The sequence below is a fragment of the Macrosteles quadrilineatus genome, unplaced genomic scaffold, assembly GCF_028750875.1.
Source record: "Macrosteles quadrilineatus isolate MER2022 unplaced genomic scaffold, UCM_ALF_1.0 Scaffold_1__1_contigs__length_201487025, whole genome shotgun sequence".
In the NCBI taxonomy this organism is placed as follows: domain Eukaryota; kingdom Metazoa; phylum Arthropoda; class Insecta; order Hemiptera; family Cicadellidae; genus Macrosteles; species Macrosteles quadrilineatus.
Window position 1 is genome coordinate 185,708,238 of NW_026542594.1, and position 27,662 is coordinate 185,735,899.

A 27,662-nucleotide genomic window follows, 5' to 3' on the forward strand; every position below is an offset into this window, starting at 1 on the left:
TATTATATGCATGACAATTTGACTGTATTCGTAGTCATATAACATTGAAACAGAAAACAGGTTGGTATATTTTTGTTGTTCCTTTTGTCTGTCTACAGTCTTAAAATCCATAAATTAGACGTATCAATAGCAAATTTGATGAGTAAGAGCAAGGCCTCACTAGAAAAACAGGCCATGCGGCAGCACAACACTATGTCACAGTGGTGGATAGTTGTACTAAAGTTGCCACACGTAAAAAGCCAGCTTATTTACCTAAAACATATGGGATATGGTAGTAAATCTATCCACAAATGTGACATCATGGATCCTGCAGCATGGCCTGTTTTATTAGTCCCTTGGTAAGAACAGTCGCACCACTGGAAAGGCAAAATAGATTTGGCAACACAGAGATTTGACTCAATATTGCTACAGCATAGACCTAATGTTTTCATAATCACAGCTACGGTAGGTAGCTGACAATGTTTGCAAGTAACTTCTCAGCAATTTGAAAAACACTACAGCTAACTTGGTCAGATATACACCTGTAAACTATATCCAGAAAAAAATATTGTGATTTGAACTACAACATCAGAAACTTACATTCAGGATATGAAAGTAAAAACCAAAACCTGCACAGCAAAAAAATAACAGTGAGGAGAGAGAGATGGTAAAACATTGAACTTAACTTGTGCATTCTTGAGCTTTGATAAGTTCCTCAATTTTTTATAACGGTTCACTATAAATGTATATTCTGAACTGTAATAAATGAAAATAGTACATTACAAAAACCTATTTAAGGTTTGTATAGTAGTTTTTTAGATTTGTCAAAATAAAATAGTAGATAATTTTGATCAACATCTTTAGCCTTAACTATTAGACACTTAACTTTCAAGATAAAATATCTTCATTGTACATTGATTTTTAAATAAATAATACATTTATTTTAGCGTTTACAGAAACGTTATCAAACAAAAAACATTACATTATCTTGAAATAATATGTCTTTTAAAACGCCTCAAAAAGTGGTAACTATAGAAGAGAGCATGAAAAAATAAACACAAATTGAATGTTGAGCATTGTAAAATCCTTGACCTTTTTTTCTTCTAAATTAATAACAAGGCAGTAATTTATTATTGGCTATAGTAAAGCTATAAATACCAATATTTTTCTACATATTTTAGAAATCTAGGTATTATTGTTAATGTACGACAAATAAGAAGAATGTATCAAGATATTTAAGAAGAAGAAGATCAAAGATAATCTATCAGTAAGATCTACATAATTTAAGACAGGAATATGCCTGCTTAACATCACATATATACATGTTATAGTTGAATATCCACCTGTGATGTTAACAGTTTCTGGTTTTACAGACTGACACAATTTAAAAATGTAGTGTCGCCCATTTTTATGTTATTGCTTTTGAACTAATGTTAATTTGAAATACCCTGAAAGAAAACCAGACTATTAACAATAAAAACACTCTTTTAGATTAGGTTAAACATTAAATGTACTCCAAAACTCATATTGAAACTTGTATAAAAAGATATATGTAATAGTTAATTTATTTTTGCTTTCCACTTGTGAGTTTGTTTAATCTGTAAGAAAGAGGTTTTGGTTAAGTACAACCATAGTAAAATGCAATTCACTAAATCTTTGGTCTTAATAAGTAGAGTAAAACCTGAAGTACGTTAAAAACTCAACAAATAATATAAAACAGGAAGTGTGGTTGGGGGATAAAAAATAAAAATGATTCAATATCAATTGTTCGGCGCAATTTAAAACACAAATACACTGAATTACTGCACAACATACAAGAAAAATATTGAATGAATTTGAAACCGTGTGGGTTGACAGCTTGAGAAATTACACATCCATACCATGTTTTGAAAAAATGTATACGCAATAGTTTATTGTTACTAAATAAATAAAGTAATACTAAAAATCTTCAACTTATTCTTCAACTAATCAGTGATTCTTGGTAAAATATGGTTGATAATGATCTGTATTATATATAAATAAAGTAAAATATAACATGTAAAAAACAAATATAAAACAAAGCACATAACGAAAATGAAAACATAATTCAGAAATTTGATTGTACGAAATGCAACATGCAAGTAAATAAAATCATAGACAAAAAGAGTTAAATATAGACCGTCAGCTGTGCTGTGGTTACCATAGCTTCTGGCGCACACCGCTTGGAGCGCCATGTATTTACGGTGTACGTGCTACGTAAACTACAGCGGTGTGCGCCGGAACCTATGGTAACCATGGTAACCACAGCACGGCTGACAGTCTATATTTAATTCTTTTTGTCTATGATAAAATAGACAAACTGATGCCCTAGAAAATAATTAATTACATATAGTTTTTTTTATAAATACTTTTTAGGAAAGAAATAATAGATAAGAGAATAAGAACGCAAAAGAAAGAAAAGATGGCACTTTACACAGATTGTATCACAGATCATGAGGCGGCTGGGTTTGTTCCGTTACAGAGACGATAACAGCGAATGTCGTTGGCCAACCGGTGAACATTTTGGATAAAAGTTGGCAGATCCTGAAAAAATGTTACTATACAGTAAACTTCAAACAATTACAGACTAGAACTAATCCAGTAGTTCGTACCGTAGTACGAACATTAAGTATCTTTTAAAACTTACTCCTAAAGTAATTTATACTGAAGAAGGTATTTGGTCTCACCAACTGGTTCTACTTCTTTTGATTCTGTGTGTCTTCTTGTCAGCTCTAAATGTACACAAGTTCTACTGAAACTTTTCAAGATTTAATCAGTCACAAAAATATTAAGTTTATATTATTGAGTAATGAGTTGCATATAAATCGGATGTTATCTTGATTTCGTCTAGTGGTTACTTTACCTTCTCTAAGGGTGGATGACGATAGTTTCGGCAACTATGTCGCCTCTTTCTGATCATTGTCATGAATATCAAGCTTCTCGCATATTGAGTTCAACAAAACACAAGCTTGCAAACACAAACATTTAGATAAATCATAAATATTCAACCACTGCGGCCACTAATTGATAATCATATTTTGTCTAAATGTTTGTGTGCGTGAGTTAGATGTTTTGGCGAACCCCAAGGTCCGAAGGAAATGACATATCCGCCAAAACGATCATCAACCTTTTGAGGGTAAAGCACTAGATGAAATCAAGATTTTTCACAGCTCATATCTAGGTACTCAGAGACTTGGTTCTTTATCCTTTGCGGGATAGTTAACTTATTATTTTTACCTGATCAGCCTTCATGTTGCGCCGCAGCACCATTCGTTGGTTACTGTCCAAGCCGGTAGTATGGTCCAGGAAGTGTGGAAGGAAAAACAAATAGAATGTTTCAAAGTCCACAGTAGCCATGTTGTAGATTGCAGTCGCTATCTCGTCAGCTCTCAGAGCGTGGGTTTTCAAGATCAGTGTGTTCAACAGCAGAGTCAGATATTCTGGCAGAAACTGGGTGCGGAACAGCTCCTGAAATTGTTATTTATGACAATTGGATTTTTAAAATATAGTGGAGAGTCATCTCATCAACTTGCAACATATTGATTTGTTTTAGAGTATGTATCTTTATCATTCGAACTTTGAATGATACAGTGGCAACAGACTTTATTTGTTTATTGCCAACGGATTTACGCGAATTGTACAGTTGTACATAATGAGACTAGCTCATTATGACTAAGTAGCCTAATCTATCTATCTACATATTAATAGGCAAGCATGTTTCTTTAAAACCTTTTTTCTCAGCTCGTGTGTATCGCAGGGAAAATTTACGCATACTGGTGGAAAGCTATTTTCCTGTAGATGAGCAGAATCCCTTTATAAATTAAAATAGGCTCAAAAATAATCACAAAAAATTAGTTTAAAATTTTGGAAAAATTAACATGGATCATGGATTTGCCATGCTGGTGACGATATAACAACGAAATATAAACAGAAAATAAAAACAAAAAGGGAAATTATAATCACATTTTTATTTACAATTTGGGGTGAAAATAGGGAAGCCTGTAGTTGACTTACAACTAGAAATTCCATCCCCATGTTAAAGTTGTCGCCAGGTTTCGAATTAAATTAGTCGTAGTTGATGTAAGCCACCAACAGATTGCGCTGATCAAAATGAAAAATTCTGTTGAATAAACAATCTTTATTACCAAGTCAAACTTATGTAATGACTTATTATATGAGCTATAGCAACCGTTATGACCAATCAACTTTGTCAGCAGGAAAAATAAGTTAGAAAATATGCGATTTTAGACATGAATTCTGTGACTGGCTCACTCAAATACATGTTTTTTAATAAAAAAAATGCGTCAGTTGATCCATTGATGATGTCAACTTCAGTCTCCTATAGTCAAGTGCACATTACATATTTTTGGTCGAGTTTTCGACCACTGGATGACCACTAGTATATGGTAAAAGCCAAGAATAAATACTAGGCTCGGTAAAAATAGCTTAACAACTTAATAATTCATGCACTCAGATGCTTTGTCTATATCCAAATATAAAAACACACGCATATACTACAGCCATGACCTTTTCTTCCAGCACAGTTTGGTAGAAAATATGTGATTGCCATAATCCTTTATAGTTTGGTAGGCCTACAGTTTAATTTTTCTTGGTTTCTTTTTTTTGTACTGTAGGCCTAGTTAACAATAGTCTGTACATCATGTGATTTTGAAGCATACTTATTTAAACTTGTACTAACCTCTGAAGACTGGACAAAGGTCTTATCTCATTATGTTCAAACAATAGGGAGTCTACAATAAATTGATTTCAGATTTCTTACTACATGGAGAACATTGCAGGAATAGGAGATGTCATAACACTTAATTCACTATGCATTGCGGATGTTGCTAAGATTCGCTGTTTCTAAAATTTACAAAAACGCTAGAAAAATGATCATACAATTATTTAGAGATGGAAAGTCTTGTATTTCCTCAATAGTGTCCAGCATTATCAACTCCTAGTTTAAACTTGTCATGTCGATAGGAAAGAAAAGTATTAACAAAGCCCAACCAACTCTTCCTATAGCACAATCAAACAGAGTCAAAACATAACCCTCCGAGCGTCCATCGTCGAAAAATCGACGCGCTACACACTTTGTGTAGTGTGAGCGCGATTTTTCGAAGCACGAACATCATTTACGGCGAAGGCTCTATGACTGACTGAATCGGATTGAACTGGATCGAGTTAGGTATCGTTTTATTCATCATATTCTACGCTTTCTCCAGAGGTCTGTCTCAGCGCTGTATGTTCTCCGAGCCGATCGTAATCGTAGCAGACAGCTGACATGCGTATTTCTAAACAGCTAGGTTACCCTCGGACCGATGACTGATGTGTTTTATTACGTTTATCATTGTTTTAGTGTTAAAAATCAAAAGTAGTGACATACGTGGTGCATTATAAGAAGATTTAAGTGATTTTGAAGGGCTGGTTGATGATCCTGAAGAAGTAGGTAGTGATATTGATGTAAATTATCAGCCAGATTCCTAGCTATGGTTAGGCTATGCATTCTTAGCTAAACGCTATGTACTGAAATCTGTTTTTTGCCCATAACTTATTTATTTGCAAATCTACTTCCTTATATTATTATATATTTGTAATCCTCATAAAATTTAGAACAAAGTGGCTATTTTCAAATATTTATAGGCCTATAATTTATACAATTTCATTGAGCGCGAACTTATTTTTTTTTTGAAAATTTTCCAAAATATTTTTTTTACCTAAAAATTTTTTTTGAAACAAATGTTCCTTATGTTTTAGGTATAATATTGAAGCCCATGATTTTCCAAACAAAATGGTATATAGAACAGTAGAATTAACATTGTTTTAAGCTTCTCAGATCCGTTTTAATAAAACCTTGCAAATGCGCCAAAAATAGGCGGACATTAAGGCCTAAACCATGGACACTCGGAGGGTTAAAGGGTGCTAGGCTCCAATTAAACCAAAGAAGGCAGTTGACATTGGATACTAAAGAACTAATATTACTGATTGCTGTCCTGTACAATAACAAGCTTTCTCACCCGCTGGTACAACTTCCACTGCAGGTTGAGTATCTCAAGAGCTTGCAGATTCTGAGAGAACAGTGTGATGTCGTTCTGCATGAGTGACTCTCCAAACGCTTGCAGTATGGCAGCCAACTGATGTCCATTCTGCAGCTCGGGCTCTCCGTCGGCAACACTGCCACTGTAGAAGTACTGCCACTTGTGTAGCAGAATACTATGACAAACAAGGCGTACTATATAGATACAGAGGAAATCACCAAGATTAGTAAGCAACTAAGTTACAGGGATCAACTGTCGGTTTGTCACCGTTATAAACTATTCTTGCATTCCTATTCAGCCTAAAATACACATACAAGTATGCATTACTGTCTTAAAAATACAATCAATAATTATTACACGACTCACATACATTCGGACACACAGAAAAAGAAGTATCAACACGTAAACCACCTATATCTCAAACGATTAAGCAATAAATTCCTGAAAAAAAGATTTCCCAAATATGAGATGAAATTTCCATGCCATAAACTAAATAACTTACTTACACAGTTTGCATTTAAGTTACGACAAAACTTGATTAAACTGTTTGAGATGTATAGATCAAAATAACACATTTCCTGGTAAAGCAGATCCTTCACGGTAGAAAAAAACTAAATTTTAAAGTGAAATAGTATGCAGTCCAACACCGAAGACCAATATTTTTGTATACAAACAACTTGTAACATCAACATTTTCAATGACAGTTTATAACCAGCTGTTAGTTTAACCAGCACTGAAAATACTTCGAATTGCTAGCGTCGGCTGCTAGACTTTTTAAAAATTGAAACTTAATTTCTAAAAAACTGAAACCCTAAATTACAATTATGGCTTCGACATTCCCTAGTTCTCAAAATTATCTTTTTTTCAACACAAAAATCATGAAAATCGGTCAAGTGGTTGATTCAGAATCGTGAAATAAAAAAAACCCTGTTTCGTTTTAATATTATAGATTTAGTATGTTGACTGTTAAAATATATTAGATATTATTATTTTGACAGTTTCTTGGTGATAACATTGTTAAGAGCATCATAGGAAATGGTCACATTATTTTATAAGAGAATCATGGGAGATAGTAACGTTATTAAGGGGGTCATGGGAGGTGTTAACAGGTGGTAACAATGCTAAGGGGATCATGGGAGATGGTCATGTTGTTACCAGGACCAGGATCACATCCTTCAGTTCACAAATTCTACGAAACTGTACCTGTACAACAGATGAAACAGGCAAGGTTTGATATTAGAGTTGGGGCTGTTGTAGACTGCAGGGTAGATGTGGTCCAGACAGAGTGTGACACATGAGGGGATGAACTGCTTGAAGATGCCTGATGCTTGCTCTACAATCAACACAAGCAGTTGTAGGAGCTTGTCAACACCACACTCTCTAGTGATGATGTCCACACTGCAAACATATCAAAATCAAATCAAATCGTTTATTTGCACATTAGATTTGTATACAATAACATGTAACAAATATCATGCATCGTCAATATTTACAAACTAAAACTAAAACATACAACATGAGAATCTACATATATACACATTATAGGCTTAGAAATTCTGAGACGGAATAAACAGCATTTGAGCATAGAAAATATTTTAGGCCTAAGTGTCTCTTAAATAGGGACAAAGAGTCTTGGGATTTTATTGCCTGAGGCAATTTGTTAAAAAATTTGATTCCCCTGTAAAACGGACTCCTCTCAAAGGCCGCAGTTCTGTGCCTCGGATAACAGAGGATGCCTCCATTTCTCGTTTGGTGGTCATGGAAATGCCCTAGATGTTGGAATTGACCCCTGTTGACAAAGGTCAAAATAAGGACCTGCTGAATGTACAACGAATGTACTGTAAGGATGGCGATGGGAGAGACCGAAAATGCGCCTCAGAATCTTTTTTTGGAGCTTAAGTATTCTTTCCAAATCAGAAGAGCTTCCCCAAACAGCAATGCCATAACGTAAAATGCTTTCGCAATATCCACGATAGACGTCCACAAGAACTTCCCTGCTACAAGTTGAACTGAGAATTCGAATGGCAAACAGAGCAGAACTGGTGCGGTTAACAACACTTTGCACGTGACCATACCATTTGATGGAGGAATCAAAAATGACACCTAGGAATTTTGTTGTCAATGAGGGATTAGTGAGCTGCGTTGCAGGACTACTTTGATTATTCTGAGACGAACCAATCAAACAATGTAGTAATAGCTTAGCCTATGACAATTGATCACAATTCAATTCTCTTGAGTTTCAGATTTACTTAAGATAGGTTTTTCCTCAATTAAATGCCCCAGCAACTGTAAATATTATGTAAGGCTTGTTTATATTCAATCCAACACATTCCTCTCATGTAAATCCACCATTTGAAACATTCATCTTTCTACAGATTATAGTTGCCAGACTGTAAGATAATTTACACCAGTTAACATTTATACAGTCACACTTATAGGTTAGAGCTAAATTTAAATACTTTGCTTCCAAAATGTAAGATACCTGCGGAAGGCATTGATGAAAGTCTCAACAGCACGTTGAGTCATGTCAGCTCCGATATGTTCTTGGAGAGCTCGAAAAGCTTCCAAGAAAAAGCTTAACATCTGATCACAAACTTGTGGCTCTGTATTCATTCTGACCGGGAATTCCGCAATCACGTTCTCCAACACTGGCTGAAAAGAGAAAAAGAAAATCAGGTTTAAAGAATAATTGATAGGGTTAATTAAAACTGCAATAGCATCAAGATGCGAATAAAACTGAGATACAGGCCAGTAAATGAACTCCTTCTGGTGGATAACAATTCTTATATTATGGTTCTTGCAGTACTTGATTTTGAAGCAGTACTAAACTTAGAAGTGACTTTCCAACGGTTAACACCAGAAAAACAGCAACATTTTGAGCATCTCAGGCTATTGTAGCAACATTTGGGATGATCTCCCGCAGCCATAGCAATAACTGTGTATATTTTATGTGATTGTGGCAACATACAATATCATCTTTCTCCAATGTGGGAACATTCACAATGATTTAGCAATATTTGTAAACACAAACACTTTTCATGATCAGACTTATTCGAGGACGGCAGTCACTAAACACATTGTGTCATAGACACCATCTCAAACTTGTTAAAAAAACACCTTCCTACATGGGGAAATTTTTTAAAAATAAATTAGAACCAGAATCAAAAGTATTAATAAATACTAATTCTTTTAAAAGCAGCCTTGCCAACTTTTTACTAGGTAAAACTTATTATAGCATTAATGAATTTTTAATGGACAGCTCGATTCTGTAATTATTTTAATCTTTATCTTCCCACTTAACCTCCTTTTATTGTAATTTTATTTATATTCTAAGACATTGTGGATGGTTTATAATTATTACATAATTTGACAATGTCACCTGTTTTTTTTTTAGCTATGCTACATGTACAAAACGTTATGTGAAAAGAAACCAATATTTTATTACATTCACAATTTTGTTAACATACCTTAACTAGAAGGGATTATTCAAAATTTGAAATTTCCCAGTATTATAAATAATTTACAATCCAAAGATTTTTCCAGCCCTAAAAATTCACGTGTACAGTTCCCGTTTCCCAGGTTGGATGGAGAAAAGTTAAAAAAACCCAGCCAAAGCTAGAAAATTATAAAAGCGAAACCACAAAGGAAAACTTACGGTAGTTAAAAGGAAAAACAAAAGAAAACAACAAGCAGTACAAACAGAAAGATGGCTAACACAAAGGTCACCTGTAGTGCAGAGTACAGCAGCTGCTTGGCTTGTTTGTTCTCAGGCTTACAGTGTACAAGCAGTGCAGTGATCTGTCGCAAGTCCTGTGTGCCGCTGGGCATCATGGACTTGACCAGGTTGGTCATCAGCTCAAGACGCTGCTCTTCCGTCTGTATGTCTGGTGGGCAAGTCATCAAGATACGACACAACGCACTTTGGACCAGTGTCTGAGTCTGTAACATGTCAAATAATCTGTCAATCTTTTTGACCTGAAATATTTGTACTGGGAAATATTTAAATACTTTTCATTGAAATGGAGGCAATACAAAGTAGGTATTTTTTAAGCCAAGTATGAATGGAGATGAGTGGCACGATCTTGTAGTCTTGTTAGTGACTAAGGCCGACATATTCCTAATACAGAGCTGTTAATTAATAGCCCATACAGCTAATGGCAACTAAGAGACCTACAGTTTAGTGGAATCCGAACCACATTTTTGCCTTGGTATTAATACTTAGATTTATTATGTTTTTTTATTACATCGTGGAACAAATTAATGGTAACAAACTTTATTAATGACAAACCTTAGTGGATAACTTTCGCCTCGAGTAGAAGGCCTACTACCTATATTCACCTTGTTACATTTAATCAAGTCAGTCAGGATACTTGATGTATGTTAGTAAGTACAGCTTTTGTTCACCCAAAAGTTAACAAGGTTTGTTCACTTATTTAGTCATACATTTTCTCGTCTAAGAACCGACTTAACATCAGAGATGTTCACGACTCGTACAAAATCCAGCGAAGTGTTCAAAAGTTTTCTTTCTGTGATCCCAAAAGCCGATTATGATGTATCTGGGACCGCAGAAGGTGTTCACAATTCCAACAACACCGCAGCATAGCATATGCTCATATTATTTGTGTATGCTGAATACAACATAAAACGTGTTATTTGACTTACCTCTTGGTTCAGGTGACCGAGGTTTGTCTGGAACAACGGCAGCAATGTGGGCAGAGGGTGAGGAGAGAACTTCTTGTTGGCTAGAGCTGCTAGCAGATGAGCAGCACACAGCTGTAGCTTGACAACAGTGTGTTGTGACTGCAGCAGAGGTAGACAAGCCTCCACAGCTGTGTTGACATGTTCAGTACTGAGCCAGGTGGGCAGTGCAGCAATCACCTCGGCATGTCTAGAGGCATAGACAAGTTCTAGAGTCAATGTAGGCATCTCCAGTCCAAATTCAGGGTGGCTAGTGAAATCACATTGAAAAATTCCCTGACTTTTCCCTGACAATTCCATGATTTTTTTAAACTTTCCCTGATCGACAAATTCAAAATTACAATTTTAATCCTAACCAATTCTTCAAAATGACTAATCTTTATCTAAAGAATATCTTATGTTTAAAAAAAATAACATAAAATCTATAGATACAGGCTAGCTTATATTAAAACTTTGCAATTTGCATTAATATAATTAAACTGAGTTTGATAAGATGATATGCAGTTTATAACAAAATTTAATTTATACAAAAATACCAAATTTATTTGTACAGACATATTTCTTAGTTTTCACCCACACGGCATAAAAGAAAGTAAGTAATACGTACTCTCACCAGATCGACCTTAGTTCCTAACAATTATTAAAATTATTTTAAACATTTTACAATTTTCCCTGACTTATGACAAAATTCCCTGACTTTTCCATGACTTTTCCAGATATTTAATATTCCCTGACATTTCCATGTTTTCCAGGTTTTCCAGGTCACTAGCCACCCTGAAATTGAAATAAAAACATACACTTTCCTTCACACCATCTAACCCACATACACGATAATCTGCTTGTGGTCATAAGCCTTGCTGCTGTCTGAACACGTGCCAGTCTTGTTGCATGTCCTTTACATGCAAAGACCAAAAGATTAATGTGATTTTTTAGAAAGTCAAGAAGCCCAGTGGGTGTGAAGATTGAAATTGGAAACTTCTCTTGTTTTGTGGTGATTTAAGGTCATAACATAGACAAATAGAATAAATATAGACTGTCAAACGAGGTTCCGATGTGCCAATAGCGCGTGCTCGGTGTTCGATTTGCTGCTGATGTGTGTTCCAATGTACTGGCAAAACATACAATTAATAATTTACATCTGTTTTGTTCATATTGTTATTGTTTATATGATGATTCAGTTACATAATACAATTGTGATTAAATAAAGTTAAATTGAGATTACATTTAAATGGTACATTATCAAAATAAAAATATCTTACAATGCCGTCGTCAGCTCCTCACTGCATGCTACCAGCAGAAGCTGCAGCGGTGAGCGTCGCCTACTGGGCACTCCTAGCGGTGGATGCCAGAACATGTGCTAACTGCAGCAATACTGTCGGTCTATATTTATTCTATTTATCCATAATGGTCATAACTATGGGGAGCGAGCTGGTCTAGTGGTTTCAGTGGGGGACTTCGGTCCATGGTTCAAATCCCGCTAAATCACCAATGGATTTTATATAAGTGATAATGCCGCAACCCCTGGTTCTAGCCTTAAGTAATGTGAAAAACAATCCCAGGCTTGTGCCTACAGTCCTGGACGGGAAATAAATGGTCATAACTATGGAGTAAAAGTCTTTAAATTCAATTAATGGGGGGGGGGGGGCTTTTTGGAGAATATTAATGGTTTATTTATTGTAATCTAAACCTATAAAAACAAAGCCCTCACTGACTCACTCACTCAATCGTTGAATTCAATTCACCAACCTCCAGACTAACTTCAAGGCTGAAACTTGGTATTCTCTTTATTCAGGTCAAAAATAGGAAAGTTAAAACAGTTTTCATCAGGACTTAACTTAATAAATAAATAAAAATACCTTTATTGATCAAGCGTTTGGCTGTTTATTAATAACGGATACACCATTTTTACAAAAAATACAGTGTCTTTGTAACAAATGACTGGTCAGTACATAGTGGAAAAAACTGGAAACAACAAGATTTCAAGAACAAGACATAACCAGATAACCTCAAGCTGTTGGTTCAAAGTAACCGTGGTACCCCGTCCAATGTTCGTTATCGATTCAATGCTTTAAAATAGAAAGGATCAGCGTACAAACCTTGGTTGTAGTAGCAACTAATTTTGAACTGTGGAAAAAATAAAGGTAAATAAACCAATATATATACTTGTCTACCAGTTCAGGGACCACAAAGATGAGTTAACAGATTGACTTACACAGCCACTAGCAGCTTAACAGTGTCCGGGTCGGTAACTTTTTCATGCAACACCGTCCGGCTGGCGGCCACAGCCAGACCACTGAGACTCATGGACAGGTTCATGGTGCCCGACAGGTGGCCATGGATGTGACCAACAGTCTGCGTGAGGGCTGCACAGTCCAACAACACTCTGCGCAGCTCGGGGCCAGGCTGGGGCGGCTCTGTGGCGAACAACAGCTTGCTGTAGGCTGCACAACACTTTTGCCACGCGTCCACCTACACGGCACGGAGTAAAGGAGGATGATGTAAGTAACTGATGATCACGTTTATTCAAAGAATAGCTATTTAGTACCAGTTAAGTAATCAATAGGGCGATGCTTCAATCGTGACAAAAAAATATGGCTCTTACATGTTAATCTTACAAAATTACATTACAAGCCATCTTTTCCAATGTTTTGCAAACTTTAGTGCAGGCCTAGGTCCTAAAACAAAAGTAGTTTTTACAAGAAAATGCCTGTTTCACATAAGGGCGACAACGAAAATTATTTCAGAGTGGATTCTAAAACATTTCCAGGTATTTTTTGAAAATTAAGCCAATAAAAATTTTCCAAAATGGTTGAACAACAACTTCTGGCAATGTTTTTAAATAACTGATTGTAATACACACTTTTCATGTATATTAGATGTACAAAATGTAAGTAAACAGAACTTGTAAGGTATGATGAAACTATTTTTGCAATTCCTTCAATGCCGGCAAGTCTTTAAAAAATTACATCTGCTAAATCATATGGATCTAGGCAGGCTTAATTCTGCCTGAATTAAAATGTTGATTGGTCGAGTTCAACCAGAACTGTAGGTTCACCAGATGACATTAGCAAGTAAACACAGAAAAAATGCCAACACGAAGGATATGTATGTAATGTCCACATCTTTATTTATGACATTTTAGTTTAAACTTTGCTTTCATTTATTGATTTATTAAAAAAACTATGAAACGTGATCGCTCCACTCAACTGGGAGGTAATAGTCCAAGCTTCAAGTGTTGGTTTACTTACAACTCTGGAACAGGTGGCCATTGGTACGATGTCTCCAATCTTTCCTATCACCTCGATGTTGTGCCTGATGAACACCTGGCGTTCTGTTTCCTCCTGAAATGTTATCAACCAAACATTAGAAACTGTGACACAACATAGCTGGATAACTTGTGTCTTGATATAATGTCACATGTCACCTATAAAAATAATTTTTTTGTTGTTGTCTAGCTGTTAATAGAATTTTACATGTTCCTACAAAGATTGCAGAAGGCTTACTCAATTTTTTTTTTATATTTTTTTTATAGACAGGTGGTCTTTTTTAACCTTGCATTTTCCCGTCCACATAGATTAACTTCCTGTGCGTGGAATGTATCCAGCAAAGCAAGGGGTGAACCGGTACAGTGCGAAGGTGAACTGTTCTGAATGTTTGTGGCAGTTACCAGGATCCGAACCCACGACATCGCTGCCTTGGGCCCAGATGTAAATTTATTAAATATATAATAAATTTAGCATTATATTCTTTTGATGAGTTGCCCACCTCCCAGAAATCGAAATAGTATTTTTATTTCATGTATTTAGTAAAGTAACTATTTTCGATAACAGCTGATATCAATGAAAGTATTCGTTTCCCAAGCTCTAATTTAGGGCGAGGGAAAGTCGATCAGCTGATTTTCCCTCTCTCTAAATTTACTTTCCCTCGCTCTCAATTAGTTCTCCATTTATTCACTACGCGCGCCAGTGTTTTGTTACGGTTTAATTTAATGATTTTAATCAGCTGTATTTATTTTTAAAAGTTGTGTTATTCTTTTATTTTGATGTTTAAACAAAATTTATTGAGAAATATACTTAGGTTTCTTTTTAGAAGATTTTATTTTATTTTGATGTTCAATCAAATTAATTGAGAAATCAAATTGTTTTAATATACTGAGGTCTGCTTTTCTGTGTTTGTATATTTTTGCGTCCTTATGAAAAGTATCGTTCATAACTCGTACCGAAAGTTATTATCCGGCACTTGCTCCATTATTCCCGTCCTCGGCTTCGCCTCGTACGTGAAAATAGCTCTCACATACTCGGCTTCGCCTCGCACGTGAAATTGGAGTTCCCTATGTTCGGCTTCGCCTCACACAAAAACTTGGGCGCGCGACGGAAAATGCCACTTTCGGTCCTAGTAATGAAATATACTATTCCTAATTATAGCTGACAAACAGAATGGATCAAATGCTGGCCTAGTAATCCAAAAGTAACCATTTGATCCTGAGAAAAACAGTAGTTTTTGTAGTTTGGTCTTTAAATAAATGTTGGTGAAGTATCACATCTCATTAGATCTTTGTCATCTCATTAACTTAAGTTCATCCTTCACACATATTCATACACAAAGTAGGCCTACGCTTCTTTCCAAATTTAAGTGATTAAAATAATGTAGTAGGTACCGGTACTCTGATATGTAGTAATCTAGTCTATACATTTTATTTTAAGTTTAAGTGTAGCAGTTACTTACATCATCGTCAGTTTTCTCATCGTCCAAGTCCAGATCTGATTTCATTTTTTTTATGACGGCTTCAACCAGAGCGGTTGCAAATTCTTCATACCTATAGGAATATAGTTGACCAATTACTACAGATAGTTTCAAACGGTAAATGTGTAACAAAAAAAGACTTAAGTATCAGTTTTCAATTTAAATGTTCTTTTACATTATATATTTGTTGTTTGCAACGCTAACACATTTTAATTTTTCACAACATGGGTCTTTACATTTGAACATTTGGTGTTGCCCTCTATCTACCCTAAAAGGGGGAGATAGCGGACAACACCAAATTTTAAAATGCCAGGGGGCAAAATTTTTGATTTCTTGCAAAAAAGCTAGAACGGTAAAATCAAATCATAAAATGATATGTTGAAGTTGCAAATAAATTTTATCTTAAGCCGTTTAATTTATTTTTGGGCGTGTTAAGACTTTTTCAACACACTGATGGCAACAGCGAAATTCGCTAAAATCAGAATAAGCTTCTTACTTGTGTATATGCACAGCATCCTTGTCCGCTAGATAGTCAAGCAGCGATGTCCACACCTCCAGACAAGCGTAGTACGTAGTCACAGTGGGTTGACGGAAAGTGTACTGATACAAGGCGTACAGGAAGTCGTTGACAGGGAACAGATGGTTCTGTTCTATCCGGTGCCAATGTTTGGATAGACATAGGTGAGACATTTCTGTCAACTTGTTGATGTAGCTGCAAAAACACATACTGCAGTAGTAAACAACTAATCTGAATAACTAGAGAACCCGTGCATGAGACATAACGCCGAGGAAAACGTTATGCTTAAATTCGAGTAATTCTAGTTACATCTTAAAGTTGTTTAAGTAGAAACTAATTTTAAATATCTCTATTTGCATCGCCAAGGTTCACCTCCATTATTTCTGCTATCAGTTTTAACTGATAGCTTCTAATGAATGCTAAACAATCTGCTTCAATTCGAGTTAACATGTTTCAACAAAGTTTTTCCAGCATTAGCAAATGAAGAACACTGTTGCCTTACTGATAACCTGTGTTAAGTAATTTAAGTTGGGTCATTTTATTTCTTTGATTTGAGACATCCCCCTAATCAAACAAAGTCCACGCAGAGAATCCTGAAAAGTGGGGTGATATGAATCATTTCTTGTGCTCCATTTTTTACCCACAAACTCTGGGTTACCACCTGGACAGCCATAATATTCTTTGAATAAGCTAAAACAGCAACACCATTGAAAGTTGGTTAACATATTTTAATGTGTTGTCTGTCAGTCACAGTATATGCCTCGCATCAGAACACCTATTTCGACAAATTAATCCATACTTTCAAAACTTTGGGACAGTTATTAAGAGAAACTCCACTGAACAACGTGAGAACGTTCTGATGCGAGGCATATACTGTGACTGACAGACAACACATTAAAATACGTTAACCAACTTTCAATGGTGTTGCTGTTTTAGCTTATTCAAAGAAGATTATGGATAACCCATGTAGCTATAAGATTTGGATAGCAATTTTCATTTTTCCTATTTAAACAGCATATATTATTTGCCTCTCCTGAATCATAAAAATAAACTTGATCGTAACTACTCAATCATTGAATACACAAACACTAATTCCTTTACTTATGTTTGGTCTAATATTGCCACGAAAACTATCAATAGCAAATGAGTTTTTGAAACTTCTTATTTTTGACTTGAAATGTCTGGATTGTGTTTGTGAATTCAGTCAAAAAACTTTGTATAAGTTTGTCTGAGGAACTGACAACATAACCTAGTGGTGAACAATCCATTTGCTGGTGAACAAACTACTGGTGAATCCGTGGACTTCAAAACCATGTAATCACAGTAAGTCATAGTATTGTAGTCAGCTGACTTACTTCTCATCAATGTTGGCGAGATCGCTCTGCTGCAGGACCAGGTGTAACAGCTGGTGGTTCTGAGTGCAGACGACAAACACTGAGGGCAGCAGAGAGTGTGGCACACAGTTCTTGTACAACACCTCGTTGAGGACGGCCAACGCACACACTCCCAGGTTGTCCTATGGAATCAACAAATTGCTTTTTCACAATTTTGCCAGTATGTCGGTAGAGGATGATTTTACCTCCGCATGTTGTCAGGTATGATTTTGTTAGGCAATGGCAATGGTGTTCCTGCGATCATAATGGAAGTGCGAAGCGTCACAACCACTGATTACAGTCATTGTGGCATAGAATAGTGCAATAAACACCAAAAACTGATTTTGGTTGTCATTATTACTTTGTATAATGGAATGTGATGACAAACTTTTATTCAAGAGTCCAATCCCATGTATTGTGGAACCCCCAAGTGAACTTTTTGTGGGATTTCAACTGCCTGGAAATTTTTTGTTGGGTAAATTAGTTATGTATCCATTCCTCTTTCCTAAATTCAATAGGCTATTTTTTTCCAATATTAGTTAAGTTTTTTTTTATATTATTAAGCCCCTACCGTACTAAATACCTTTGAAAAATGTTAAATTTAGTTTTAAGAAAGGACTATAACAATATTCTCTTTTTATGATGATGTTTGCAGAAATTATTTTCAATATAATCTGTAATTAATGTCCGGGGCCAGCTTGTATCTTGAATTATTTTTAAAATTATTATGTTTTACATTATCATACAATTTAAGTTTAATTTTATATTTACATTTAATTTTGTTTATCTGACCTATCCTTCCACCACATTGCTATGTTTTTAGCCGTTTTACAAATGTCAATTGGAGGCTGAAAGCTAGCTAGCTGTCATATCCTCATTTGGAGGGGCCGAGCAGGTTTTACAGCCCTAGGACCATAAAACCAGTTTTTCGCTTATCTAATTTAAACAACATAAGCATATTTGACGGATTAAGGTATTTTAACCTCTAGTATAAATCACATGGATAGTCGCATGTAGAAGTTTGGTTAATCCATATTCAAATATCTTTATTCGTAAATCATGTACATTGGTGGCACAGTGAATAATGTCAGAATACTTAAAATAAAAATATTATTTATTTTTTTGGGAGGTGGAAAATTCATCAAAAGAATATAATGCTAGATTTATTATATGCTCTTTTAGAAATTTCTTGAATTTAGATAGGTTTGTTTCTTTTTTTATGAATTCGGGGACAAATTTTAGAAGATCTTTACCAGCATATGAGGGTTTCTTCAAAAAACTTTAATTTGTGAGGCTGGACAAACTTCCTTCTCCTCCTTAAATTATAAGAATGAATGGAATTTACTTATTACTTGCTCAGATTCATTTTTTTGGCGATAAGAATTGTTTCATAAATATATTGCCCATAAACTGTACAAATTTGTAATTTCTTAAAATGTTCTTTTGTCGAATCATCTCGTTTAAGCTTAAGCATAATTCTGATAGCTTCTTTTTGTCGCTTCAGAATGCTATCCATATTAAATATATTTTTGTTGACCCATATAATGCTAAATTGAATGAAATATGGGAGTGAATGTGAGCAAAGTATATACTTTTTAGGGTTTTCAAATTACAATAAAAGGACATTTTTGATAATGCGAACATTCCAGAGTTAGTTTAGGTTAAAACTTTCTGTGTGTGTTTATCCCAATTCAAATCATTCATCTATTGTTAATCCCAGAAAGTTGATTTGATTTTCCTTTTGAATGTTGTTTTAGTTGTAAGTTATTGTTGGCTCTTTTGTAATTTTGTGTAGTGCTGTTCTGAAATTTATAAATTTAGTTTTTTGTGAATTTAATAATAAGTTATGATTGCAGAAATAGTTTCCCATATTCTCTAATTCTACATTTATAAGAATTTCAGTTTCTTCTGGTGAGTTAGATGATACAATCAAATTAGAATCATCAGCGTGAAGACATAATTTAGAATTTTGCCTGAAGGTATCTTCCACGCCCTTACAAAAAAAAGCAAAGGCCCCAAAATTGAACCTTGTGGCACCCCAAATTTAATTGGTTGATAAGTTGATGATGATTTGATAATTCTATTATGATTTGTCAAATGGGTAATTTCCACAAATTGAGATCTATTTGTCAAATATGAAGAAAACCAATAAAGAGCTCTATTTTATATTCCAATTAGGGCCTATTTTAAGTTTTTCTAGTAATTTACTATGAGTAATTAGCTTTTGAGTCCAATGTACCGATCTTTGGGTAATGGGTTGAGGTAAAATTGAAGTAAGAAATAAACCTAAGTAGCCTAGTCAGATGGATACAGACCGGAGTGCAGGTGAAGTGGAAAACCAGAGCAAGAAGAGCAGAATGTGTGGCCTGTGACTGTAGAGGGACCCATGAGAATAAGTGACACACAGCTTGTAGGGCCGCAGCTCCTACAGCCTGACTGCTTCTACCTTCTTTGACTCCTTCCAATACATCTGTAGTAAAAATAGCTTGATTGTAAACATATGAATTGAAAAAAGTGCTTTATTGTATATCAAATAAAGTATACGTTCATAAAAATACACATAACTGAATTATATAATGGTGACAGTACTTAACACTTACAATGGTCAGTTTGGTTGGACACATAAATAAATAAAAAAAAATTAAATAGGCTACAACTTTCCAATAAAATAAAAGAACCAAAAGGAAAACACGTATATCTTTAATTTTATTATGTAAGAATTTTTTTTTTTATTACATTGACCTACTTTGACATTGGAAAACAAAAGCTAAAGAAAATTAAATTCATGGTTATCAGTTCACTGTAGCAACAGAGTTTTTACTTAAAAATAAAATCCTTCAATGAACTCGCATCTAAAATAGTAAACCCACTTTAAAAACAATCTAACTAAAATAACTCAAATTCCCATTTAAATGTGAACAAAATTCTGCTTGAGCCAATAAATGTACCTATAACCATTTGAATCTAATCTTTTTTTAAATTATACATTCTGTCAAAAATGGAACACTGTTTCATCTTTATTTAATTTGCAAAGGGAGAAAGTTCAACTTCCATGGCTTATAACTTTAATCAATCAGCTGTCTAGCTTTAATGGTCCACGACACAAGGTCAAGGTCGGCGTTATCAATCAGCAATGTCCTGCCTCCGTGGTGAAGGTCAAGGAGCAAGTAATGGTCTAAATATCGCCCTGTCAACGCTTATCCTTTGCAAAAACTCCGCTATTGCTCTCTCTCCCGCTCAATCACTATCGTAAACAACCATTTATGTTAAAATGTTTTGACTTATACACCCAAAGCAGATATTTAATATTATTAAAGCACTTAAGATCATGAGAACCAGAATCAATAATTTTACGAGGTCTTAAGAAAACAAAATGCAGTTGTCGCTAAAAAATTCCAAACATGATAGTCCGACACACCCTGTACCGGTAGTTCGATGCTGATATCTGTACAATAGGCTACTGTAATTTTATTTGTGTTGTTTGCGGTGATTGAATCCATGGTTCTTACAGTGAAGGAGTTAGATCATTGGGTAAAAGTAGGTCACTGGACTTTGTTGGATTTTTTGTCGATGAAACTAAATTTTGTTTATAGTTCCTAAAATGGTTAAACTGGACGCCCAATAAACTATGTGTACTTAATGTTAGCCTACTTAATAAGTTGAATTTTCTCAGCTTATAGGTGAAATTTAGTATAATTTTCGATTGATAAACCAAACATTTTTTGGTAATTTGTCACCTTAAAAGTACAATATGTTTCGGATTGTCGATAACTTAGATAAAAACAGAGTAGCCAGCATAACATTTTTAGCTTACTTATGACTATCTGATTATTTATGTTGTCCACATATAATCACACTTAACAGACATTTACCTAGCACTCATTCTTATTAATTTATGAAAAAGTATGAACATATATTGGATGAATGAGAAGACATTTGTTTTATGTAGCATACTAGAATACTTACCGCAAATTATTTTAAAAACATTTGGAATGTGAGCAGTGAACAGTCGTTTGAGTTCGTCCTTGCGACAAACGCTGAGATCTTCACGAGGACAAATCAGTTCTTCCGAGGCTGTCTGAAGGAAGCTGAGCCCCAGAACTGTGGTGTTGGGATCTTGGATCATCTATACAAAACAACAAAACTTTTGTTTTTTTTGTTTTGTTTTTTCATCAGAGGTCTGCTTGATCTAAAGATTACAGCCTAAGATTTTATTCAACTAAAACCAATCAATGATAAAGCGTTATTAAACTCTAGGGGTTTTCAAACTGCTTTTAACCAGCCACATTAAAATAAGTGAAGATAAAAACCTCTCAAATTTGGTTAGTGACAAAATGTGTTTATTCTACTCAGACTGCTTAATAGCACAAGGCTGGATCACTAAGTCAGTGTTTGAGAATTTAATGGTAGGCCTACTAAGCTTCGGAACAATAGCGACATGCTGTTGTTGATTGTTTTACTAATGGAAAAACCAATAGCCTACCTTTAATCAAAACCTCATACACATATTTTGCTAGGGGTACATTTACCAAAACGGCACACGGAAGATTTCTCAGGTGCCGTTTGACGTCACTAACTGCTGATGTCACTTTGACGGAACACCAATACTGCAACGATACGGTTTGAGCCATCGGCCTCGGTGGTGTAGTGGATAGTGTGGCGGGCTGATAATCCGAATGTACTGGGTTCGAATCCCACTGGTAGCATTAACTTTTTGTCAACAATTTTTCATATCAGCAAGTTTGGTTGGTTTGGTTAGGTTATGACAGTTTAATTTTATAATTAAAAAATTATAAAGTTGAATTTTAGGCATTTATAATTTTATTTTATAAACAAAACTATTTTTAGATTAGTAAACCTTCATTCGATTTTTCCATTATCAGCACGTTTGGTTAGGTTATGACAGTTTAATTTAATAATAGAAAAATTATAAAATTGTCTGTTTCTTCAGACACAGCAGTTAGTGACGTCAAACGGCACCTGTGAAATCTTCCGTGTGCTCCACCGCCAACAAACAAATTAGACTCACTTTGCAGATATTCATGAAGAAGTCAGGATAAAAGTGCGGCCAGTCATAACGTGCGATGTCTACTATAAGTTTGAGCAGTTTGTTGCGTATGAAGTGAGGGAACTCTGTATGTCGAGCCAGTAGATGTTTGTACAGTAGAGATGTTAGTTCTGACTTCTCCTCTGTCAGTAGTACCAACCAGCGCTTGGTTATCACAGACTGTGAACAGGAGAAAAAGCATAAGATCATTCTGGACCAATAAATCTGTATTATTCAGTATAATGTTGTTCAGTGAGTGCAGTAAATTATGTTTGGAAATAATAAATCATAACATTAGTCTACTTCTTTATATTTAAAAATTGTTTAAGTATCCTGGATGTAGGATTAAGGATGCTGCCTCACAAGGAGCAATTACAAACAGGATGCTTCAGTTTATTAGGCAACTGAAGATTGACAGAGTCTGAGATATCAAAAGGGCAAGCCAAAAAGCCCCGATATGGACACCTTTGTAGTAAAAAAATAATGGTATTTTTGGATTTAGGAGATAAATAACTATAAAAGATATCAAAATTTAAAATTCATGTCTGAGGCATCTATATATTAATAGGCAAGCATGTTTCTTTATAACCTTTTTTCTCAGCTCGTGTGCATCGTAGGGAAAATCTACGCATACTGTTAGAAAGCTATTTTCCTGTAGGTGTGCAGGATACCTTTATAAATTAAAATAGACTCAAAAATAAGCACAACAAATTAGTTTAAAATTTTTAAAAATTAACATGGATCTTATGGGTTGCCATGGATGGTGACGAAATAACAACAAAATATAAACAGAAAATCAAAACAAATGGAAGAAACTCCAATCACAAGTTTTATTTACAGTGAGGTGTAAAAATAGAGAAGTCTGTTCAATACATAATTTTGGTCGAGTTTCGACCACTGGACGACCTCTAGTGTTTATTAAATAAATACTAACATTTTATACTTTTCTAGCTAACAAAAAAGAACACATTTCTATCTGGAAATTTGCTGATCCAATTACCTCTATAGTTGCCAGGCAGTACATGGCAACATACTGGTTGCTGGTTAATGTCAAAAACTGGAGACACAACCTCCATGATTCTGGTCTGCCGGAGAAAGTACTTAGGATATTCTCTAATTCTCGTTGTCTCTCGTTGGATGTTCCAGGACTGAAAAACTCGTTTAGTAGCTTTTCAAGTGCTTCTAACGAGTTTCGACAGTCATCCTAGAAATATGAAAATCACAAAGATAAGTTAAGGTTATAAAATGCACCCAGATCCAGGATTTGAATCTAAATTTAAACAGTTTACTGAGAGATTACTGAACCAAATGCCAAATGGACCCCATAACTCTGGAGTACAAATCAGGGCGTTTGAAAATACGGTAAGTTTTGTGAGAGGAAGGGAGCTCAACACTTACCAAAACAAGGGCAAGTGTTGCCAGGTAATAGGACTAACCAAGCTTGTAAGGTCATAGGCAGTTTCGTCGCACAGGTTGAATCCTGTCCGAGGTGACGGGGCAAGGGTAGCGACCCTGCTTGACCTCATTTGCCAGGCGCTCACTTCGAGATAACAGCTCTGTTAGTTTGCTCCTGGCCGCGACACTTTCCAAATTGAAGTAGAGCTTATTTTACACTTCCAAGAGAAGCACAAAGGGTAGTTTGTGTATTAACAATTATTTTAGGAAAAATAGGTAATTTATAACCCAAAAAAATTGTTTGATCAGATGAAGATAAGGAAGAAATTATTTTGTGGCACCTATGAGTATTTTGAAAAACATTGAAACTCTGAAAATGCCATAACTTTTTATAGGATTGACATAGAGACCTCTAGTTTGCACAATTACTTTCTGTGACCTTTACAATTACCGGTACAGTAGACTCCCTCTTATCCAGACACCTTTTAACCGGACATTGGTTTAACCGGACCACACTCGGTAGAAGTGATATCTCTTTATCTGGATAATTTTTATCAGCACATCGGTTTAACCGCATTAGATCGGCAGGAAGTGGGCGGTACTGAAATGACTGTTCTCGTCGGAAAGATATGAGACCAGTGATTACGTGTCTAAATACAATGCTCTCCTAATTTTAAGTAAAATACTGTAGGCTATAGGGTATGAATTTAAACGGTCCGTTTTAATGAGATTTTGGGGACGTCGGTTTAACCGGAAATACCGTTATCCGGACTGGCCTCGGTCCCGAGGAGTCCGGAAAAGAGGGAGTCTACTGTATGTACAAATTGATAGCCTGGGTTTAGCTTTTTAAATTTGGACTTACCCCTCAGTCCGATTTTTTTTGGCCGGCCTAGCGCGTTTGTGTGGTAGGCTATCTATATTTTCGTAAATCTAAAATTGTGTACGGTATTGTGTTTTTCAAGTGTGAAGTAATTTTTACAACGGCAAAAAAAAGATTATTTTTAATAATTGACAAGAAAAGGATTTAAAAAAGTGGTTTTAATCCTGAAACTTGTCATCCACGGCACAAATACAGTAGAACCCCTCATATCCGGCCACCACGGGACCAAGCCCCTGACCGGATAACGATTTGGCCGGATAAACCAACCTACTATGAAAATGATAATTCATACCTAATAATAATAGGTAATCAATATATGCAATCAAAAGTATAATTTAATTCTGTTCTGGGATCATTTTTAGAAAAATAAACATGTTTGTAAAAATAAAAAAAAATATTTGTAGGTTAGAAAAGTCATTAAGTAATGAATGTACAAATATTATGATTCCAGGTAACAAAACCTATTAAATGGAGGTAAAAATGATGGTAAATGAGGTAAATTGTACTTAAAGATCATTAGGACTTAAATGGTACATGCATTTCTACTCAACATTCTTAACCATTTTGTGAAATACCAAAATTAATGTACTCGTACTGTACTGTACTAACCCCACTTTGGAAATACTGTAATCAACCAACTGAAAAATAGGCCTACTAGCTCAACTGAGTATAGTGACTCAGGTAATGAGAACAATTTATTTTATGACTTGAGCAGTCACAAAGACTAGTGGCTGCATCTAAACATCTGTAAGCTGTGAGAAAAAAAAATTGATATTGGCTTCCTGGAAGGGGCCGGATAAACAGAGGACCGGTAAAACCAAGGCCGGATATAAGGGGTTCTACTGTAGGATTGATTGATGACAGGTTAGTAACCTATTATTTTGATCATTTAATCAATCCTGGAGGCAAATTATGAATGAAAAAAGAAAATGAGCTCTGCTGAAGAGTTGAATGTGCCTAGTGTGTCAAGGAACGTATTTGGCAAAGTATTTCAGGTGTATCAACTTCACCATTCAATTCATCAACTTCCAAACGAAAAGACAGGTCTGGAGATTGTCTACTGCCGATCAGTGGAGGAATGCCCATACCAATGCAAATTTCTTCAATCCGTAGCGTAGGCCTACTGCATAGAAACTATGGCCCAACTTGACACCAATAGAGCACAAAAAATGAGTCTGAATTTTTCTACTCAGTTGGTATAGCCTATGGCTGATTTGATGTGGGTTCCGTATCAAGCTACCATATTCCAGTGCAGGCTTAACTTGAGTCATGTAGAGAGTTTTCAGAGCATCTACGTCCAGTCCATATTCACCACATATAATGACGAACCATGGAGTATAAGGAATAATTGCCGAGACTTTCTTACAGAGTGAATTTATGTGATAGTCAGGGTTTAAAAAATGTCATTAAAACTCCTAGATCATCCTGGTAGGCCTACCCTTCCAAAGCAGGGTGGCATTATTTATCATGTAGAAGTGTAGTAAATAGGCCTACGCTAGGAACATGATAAGTTAAGATACAACAGCAGATTTTGAAACATCGATGTAATTTTGCTGGGACACCAAAGTTATCAATTGAGCGTAAACATTGCTAAAGGGAGAAACAGTCGGCCTCAGGAAATTTAAAAACCCTTGATATTATTTAAGCAAGCACTCAGATTCAATTGAATCCACAATATTGTTGAAAAATATATTTAGGCTAAAAGAAATGTACCCAGATCTGATGAGCGTAAAAGAAAAGGGAATGACTTGGCCCATGCAAACTTGACTGATTAGGCCACACGGTGTTCAAACACCCTATAACACCGTATCATAGCGGTACAGTCTTAGAGATACGATCCAAAACACCTCAGCAGGCTTCTGGCTGCGCCATAGCCCTCTAATTTGGCCAACAGATCGTTGAATCTGATACAATCGGAGGCTTCATTAAATTCTAGATTAGGTAGATAAAATGTCATTGCTCTTTGGATGAATAAGCTATGCTGTGATTAGGCCTATATAAGATTTTGTAAAATAAGTTACTAAAATTACTTACTTAAACTTACTGTACGAAGATCTGCCCTGCATAAACCGAGCTGTGCCAAATCTTTCAGTGGGAAATACTCCAGATGCTAGGCTGTCATTGTAAAGTTAATGAGCGAAGAAAAATAACTTAAATAGGTTCTTGTCTGATCATACAATGATTATTGTAAGTAAGCTAAGTAGATTGATGAAAAGAAAGTTACATACCTAAATTAAACCATACAATTTATCTTTACTTAGGCCTAATAAACTAAGTAGGGCCTACTAGTCCTGAAGTCCTACCTAACTCCTTGAATAAACTTATATCAGTTAAGTGGAAAAATTAGGGCTTATAATGTCAGTATTACACAGATCTGAGATGAGAACCCATGACTCAGTTTAAACAGGCATTGCAGTGCCTCTGCTAATACACTAATGCTAAATTACTACATGTATATTGTAATTAGTCTAAAGTACCTTGGAAGGAAACTTCATCAGTTCATTACCAAAAGTAATCATGATTTTAATCAAACATAGGTGCTGAAGTAGAAGGAGCTCGTCACTAGACAAGGATTAACCCTCCTGCTACGTCTTCATATTGATCGCCCTCGAATCATGTAAATTAGGGTTTCAACGAATAAAAATGGTATTTAAACAAAAATTATGACGTTAAATCGTCTAAAATGAATTATTAAAACATATTATACCACGGTTTCTTTTAGAAAATCATTGTGTTCCTTGTAAAAACAGTGTTTAAGATAACCAAAAACTAAGAAAAATCTTATTTTTATAACCTAGCTCCTAGCAGTGATGGCAATACTGACCATGTTAATGGCGCATACTTCATGGAGAGTAAATTAAAATAAACTAGAACCATACACATAAATATATGAGCAATTATTATTTATTACGTATTTTGTATTCCAGATTCTTCCAGTTATCTTCACAATTTAATGCTACAAACAAAACAGCAC

General features: G+C 35.2%; 1 protein-coding gene across 2 annotated transcripts; it reads right to left on the bottom strand.

Annotated features, from left to right (window-relative positions):
- Positions 1 to 27,662, bottom strand: LOC128991681 (exportin-6-A). 2 transcript variants are annotated; one of them, XM_054414787.1, is made up of 17 exons: positions 27,513 to 27,662; positions 23,414 to 23,617; positions 22,396 to 22,593; positions 21,333 to 21,492; positions 19,682 to 19,836; positions 17,349 to 17,509; positions 15,973 to 16,188; positions 15,459 to 15,549; positions 13,982 to 14,074; positions 12,946 to 13,202; positions 10,698 to 10,923; positions 9,762 to 9,974; positions 8,518 to 8,687; positions 7,239 to 7,433; positions 6,015 to 6,210; positions 3,235 to 3,465; positions 1 to 2,541 (listed from the first exon to the last, which is right to left on the bottom strand). In XM_054414787.1, exons 1-17 carry the CDS (start codon positions 27,513 to 27,515, stop codon positions 2,449 to 2,451), a joined length of 2,862 nt encoding a protein of 953 aa, XP_054270762.1. In that variant the 5' UTR covers positions 27,516 to 27,662; the 3' UTR covers positions 1 to 2,448. The 2 variants fall into 2 exon arrangements, with proteins under 2 accessions (XP_054270762.1, XP_054270755.1); XM_054414780.1 differs by lacking the exon at positions 27,513 to 27,662 and adding an exon at positions 27,166 to 27,272.

Coding starts and splice junctions, on each gene's coding strand:
- LOC128991681 (XM_054414780.1), bottom strand. CDS start 27,207: ATGATTACTTTTGGTAATGAACTGATGAAGTTTCCTTCCAAG. Junction 15,550..15,972: donor GATGCTGTGCATATACACAA/GTAAGAAGCTTA, acceptor ATATTCCTATAG/GTATGAAGAATTTGCAACCG. Junction 8,688..9,761: donor TGCTGTACTCTGCACTACAG/GTGACCTTTGTG, acceptor TTCTCTTTTCAG/CCAGTGTTGGAGAACGTGAT.